Source organism: Montipora foliosa, chromosome 8 (assembly GCF_036669935.1).
Source record: "Montipora foliosa isolate CH-2021 chromosome 8, ASM3666993v2, whole genome shotgun sequence".
NCBI lineage: Eukaryota > Metazoa > Cnidaria > Anthozoa > Scleractinia > Acroporidae > Montipora > Montipora foliosa.
In genome coordinates this window covers 52159563-52164562 of record NC_090876.1, presented here as the reverse complement: position 1 = coordinate 52164562, position 5000 = coordinate 52159563, and the positions used below count along the sequence as shown (strand labels likewise).

Here is a 5000-nt window from a genome sequence, read left to right as displayed (position 1 = left end):
TTTAGACAGTATGAGAAGTGAATCTTTAACAGATCCAGAGTCCCATAGTGAAGAACATCCCCTTAGTCGCAGCTGGCACGGAACACCAAGGGATGAAATAGACCTTGTCCTTGAAGACTATGAAATAATTCCATTGGACTCAATTACCCGGGTACAAGTTCCCAGTGTTGTTGATGATGAGGTGGAGGAGCTTTTTGGAATGGACTTGGACTATGTGGAAGTGAATCCTGAGTGGGGATTCACTCATGACCATCGATTTGATTACTAATAAAACTCATTTGGAATCTAATTGAGGGTATCCAAGGGAAACCAAGTCCAACCCTTGTTGATGATTGTCGTCCACTAAAAAATGTACAAAACTGGTATGATTGCAAACTATAAGCGTAAAGAAAGTCTGTGCTTGAAAAGGACTGAAACTGATGACCAAGGGATTGTGTTGCACAACTAAGCTATCAAGCGAGCTTATTTGTTGGGGCTGATGAATTGTATTTCCGGAATAAATTTAAAGGTGACAATAATGATAATTTAACACTTTTATGCTCTTTCAACAGAGGTAAATTGAAAAATAATTTTGTGGTAATGCTTTGTTGTTCTCTCAGGGGTCAAGGGATGATGCAAAAAGCCCTTGACAATTTAAACAAAAACCTTGATTATAATGTTATGTCCGCTTCCTGGGCTCATCCAAGATGGCTTAAGTGGAGACTGTAAAGAGTTTTGAGTATAAAATATGGATATTTTCGACATCTTTCCATTTATTTGCTCTTCACTTTAAATATTGATGAGTGAAAATTAAAAGTGAAAGAAATTTATACTGATCATTTTTATTTACGTAAAGAAATACAGAGTTTGTAATTTGAATCTCTACTGGTATTGCAAAGTCACAGGATAGTTGACATTAACAGCAGTTTGGTGTCTGGAGTGAAATGATGGGTGTCTTGCCAAGGGCAAAAGTGCTATTATAGCCAGGGTCCTTGAGAATTGTACGTAGATAATTATGCACATAATTATATGAAGCAACGGTGAAAATGTCAGCCAATTGAAAATATGGTTTTGTATTTCAAAAATAAATAATCCTTTAAATAATAAGGACTGGTCTTATGTACAGTGTACGGTCTGTAATAAGAACATTTATGGAAAGTATATCATGTCTGCAAATTTGCTCTTGAAATAGTTCAAGTGAAAAGTCTGATCCAATCACACGGGAAGCCGTCAGTTTCTGAAGCTGGTTATTTTTACCCTGAAGTTCATTTCATGAGGCATTAACGTGCTTTGTCTTTTAGGCTGTATTTATTTTCAAGATAATAAAGTATAAAAGGACAGTCTTTTCAGCCACATCTGGTGGAAAGCAGCCGTTTAAAGAAAGAATGTAAAGTATATTAAGAATTACTGGAGGATTCTTAACTGTACAAAGCCGTAACAAAACAACCTTAAGTTTTAAAGAAAACCTGACTTTCTAAGGTGTTGAAGTTGACTTTTTACCAAGAAAATCATAAATAAAGGAAATAAACAAGTATTGTTTTGGAGCTTTGTGGTTTAAGTTAAACTGAAGCTGGAAAAAGAGACGTTGGTCCGCAAGTCGGAAATAATGTTGCACCATCTTTAAAGAGTTTTGGTGAAGAATGAAAAACTCCAAATGCCTTCTTAATTTTTCCCCAGGGTTCTTAATCATTTTGTGACGTAATTCGTGCGGTGTATGACGAGTTTAATGTCGTGTTAATATCCGTTATTATGATTATCTTACGCTCTAACAAACCATTTACACTATGGAATGGTCTAATTGGTTAGTTAGAACATAAAATGATCATGGCAAGGCTTTTCTTTATTCTTACCCACCCCCGGGCCCCGGATTCAGAATGACAAAATCTCTTGTTACCGCAAGATAAATCCGTGATTTAACTGGATTTGGTAATGAAGTCAAGCAGTGCACCACCAAACTATTTCTTGAGGAACAATATTTGGGGCCCAGCTGCTGTTAATCATTTATGTTCGGTGAGTGGAGTGATTATCAAGAATTAAAATGATAGTAATTCTTGTCTCACAGTCCAATTTAGGGTTTTTCTGCAGGTACCGGAAAGCATTATGTTTTTGGTCACTTGGGATTAGTCTTTATTTGGAGTTAATTATGTGTTTTCTGACTTTTGTTTCTTTTGTTTTACGTAATTTCTGCTCCGGCCCCTGCAGAAGCTGTCCGAATGTACTGAGGGCGAAAGCACAAAAAGAAGCTTACGCTTGTGAAGCCTGAGTCTTCCAGATTAGCAAAAAAAAGAACAGTCAAATTTAATTTTAAATCATAAAGGATACTTCAAGATTTAACCATAGTTGTACAGCGGTCGGAAATAGGAATCATGCCTATTTCATACTTACTGTGATGACCAGACTTGAGTCGCGAAGAAGGATATCGAACTTGACGCTGTTTTTCAAGACAGTCTCTTGTCCCTAATGATTTACACGAGGTCAACACTCCCCATAACATGCGAGCTAGTATGTAGCGTGTTGTCCAGTTTCAAAGTTTTTCGTCTCGGGTTGACGTTTTTTGGCACTACTGTCCCAATGTGGAACTCCCTGCCTCTCGTGAAACGCTGACTCTGTCGTTGCTCCCTGCAAAACGTGTTTTTTATTATCAAAGAAACGCTGGTATTAGCAGTTCGTTCGCCTAATTTAATCTCTGTCTTTGTAATGTATCAGAATTCGCGAGCGTGAGTTATATCTTCCGTATGCGCACTGGAGTGGTTAGACGGTGCCCCAGTCTATATAATTTGTAGTCACCTTCCCTTTCATTGTTCTATCTGAGCACCCACGTTGACCCCCAATGCCGGATTAGCTTGCTACAAGAGTGGACTCTTGCTTCAGTATGAGGATTTTATGTTATGAACTCAATAATGCACGCATTTTGATTGGTTCTCACCTATGATCACATCGCCTCGTGGGCCACATTTTTCTTCTTACCACATTTTGACGTCACCAGTTATCTTTACAGAAGGTATTTGTTAAATATCAATCAAAGATTAAAGAATTGTTGAAGCTTTCTTGAGTGTGCGTCTACCCGAGCGCGCGTCTACCCCCGCGCGCGCCGTGGTTTGAAGCCAAGGGGGGATTATGACATCACAAGTACAAAACGGATCCTTCAGTTTTTCTTTGAAATGGACGTAAATGATTTTCTCGTCAGAGGTCGTTTTAACCTGGTATTTTTTATTTGTTAGGGAGAGAACTTGTCCTCCTCATTATTTTGTACCGTGACCACTAATACATTACAGCCTTGGAGATACAACGATCCTTGGAGTAATAAGCAACACAGGGAATGCTTGTTCCAAGCGAATTCTGACCATGGTAATCTCTTAATTTCTCTTTTACTTAGAGCACCCTATCTGTTGTGGTTTCGCACTATTCTCGCGCGCCTCGTTCTTGACAACACTGAGTTTAATGTTTGAAAACGGTTTCGTTGCTATTCTAGAGGGCTTGGATGGTAGTTAAACAGAAAATTCACCAAAAGATAGCTAAAAAAGAAAAACGGATATATTTTTTAAAATAATGGTTAGCTTGAAAATTTCGAGCTTTATATTAAGCACTCAACAATGACCAACAATGAAAATGTCTCTCCCACAACAATTAACAGTAACCCCCACCTGTGGTCTCAAGGCTCAATTCACAATCACGAGTTTTCGCAGAAGCCCATCACTCCTGGTTTTCAAAATTATCCTTTTTCATCTCATCGGCGAACGAAGCGAGATACTTTTCATCCACACTATAGTTTTCGTCTCATCTTCAACTATCATAGCACTAAAACGCTCGACATCTCGGATGCAAACAAGTGTTAAAAAAAATGTTCTTACGCTTTAAACGTCATCGTTTTCAATACTTTTCGTCTTTAATTATCAACACGAACGCGTTTTCGTAAGTTCCACGCCTTTGACGTCATCGTTTTTGAAAGGCTCCGTTTTCGCCTGTCTTCAGAGCATTTAAAAGACAAGTCAGTCTCCACTTAGCAAAACCGTTTTCAAAAGTTTTCTTTTTTCGTCATCATTTTCAGGAGCTGAAGTTGTACCATCGAGTCCGTCAAACATAACTTTGGTACACTTCGTGATCTACGGTTGCGCGAGGCAAAATTAGGGAGCTTTAGCAACGACGACGGGAATGGCAACGAGAACGTCATGTAAAAACATAAATTCACGTTATTGCGATCACTTCTCGACTATTCCAAGCCTTTTAATGTGACAAAGGTGTGGCAGTCCCTCAGGAATGAAACCGTTACGAGCGGCGCTTAATTTAAAGAAGAAAAATGAAAATTTATCTCCAGGTGCTGACGTTTTCCACAACATCTCAAACTTGGTAATTTCACGTTATTGCTTTGCTGACGACGGCAAAGAAATGGACAAAAGTGAAAAACGCACGTGCAGAGCGTGAGAAGCTATTGTTTTTGCCCACTAAATATGCAAATTTGTGACGTTCTCGTTGACGTCGCCGTTGTCGTTGCTAAAGCTCCTATTATCCCTATTAACAAGCGGTGAAGGAGGGGCGCTCCTCCGCGTTCTCTGCGCCAACAATTCCCGCCAGCTTTCGTGATTTTATTGTTCCGGCCATGAAATGGTATTGTTTCTTTATAATGCGACCTGGACGCACTGAAGCACAATGCAAAAGCAGCATACAAAAGTTTTTTTGTGAGAATAAAGAACACGAATTTAATAACTACGTTATCAAGTTCTTGGGTAGACCTGGGTAGTGCATGCCGTAAATAAGTTACAAAATTCCATCCCTATGAGCTTTGTATGGTCCATTCCAACCACGGATCTCGAAAAAGACAGTTTTTTTCGAGATTAGTGATTCCATATGATTCCAACATTAAACCAATCCAATGAGGAAAAAAGAACTCTTTGGCAACTATATTTTTCGGGAAAAAACTTACGATTCACTGTGATAGAAATGTATCACTAAGAGTTAATTAACCTTTTCACAATTATATATCCAGAATGTGAAAAAAAATATATATATATATTAAAAAATTG

General features: G+C 38.5%; 1 protein-coding gene across 2 annotated transcripts in view; it reads left to right on the top strand.

The window, feature by feature from the left end:
- Nucleotides 1–1511, top strand: part of LOC137967722 (sorting nexin-10-like) — a 12102-nt gene extending 10591 nt beyond the window's left edge. For both annotated transcript variants that reach the window (XM_068814270.1, XM_068814269.1), the window contains exon 8: nt 1–1511. This exon is cut by the window's left edge and continues 97 nt beyond it. In XM_068814270.1, coding sequence (XP_068670371.1) covers nt 1–268 — 268 coding nt within the window. In that variant the 3' untranslated portion in view covers nt 269–1511.
- The last annotated feature ends 3489 nt before the right edge of the window (nt 1512–5000 follow it).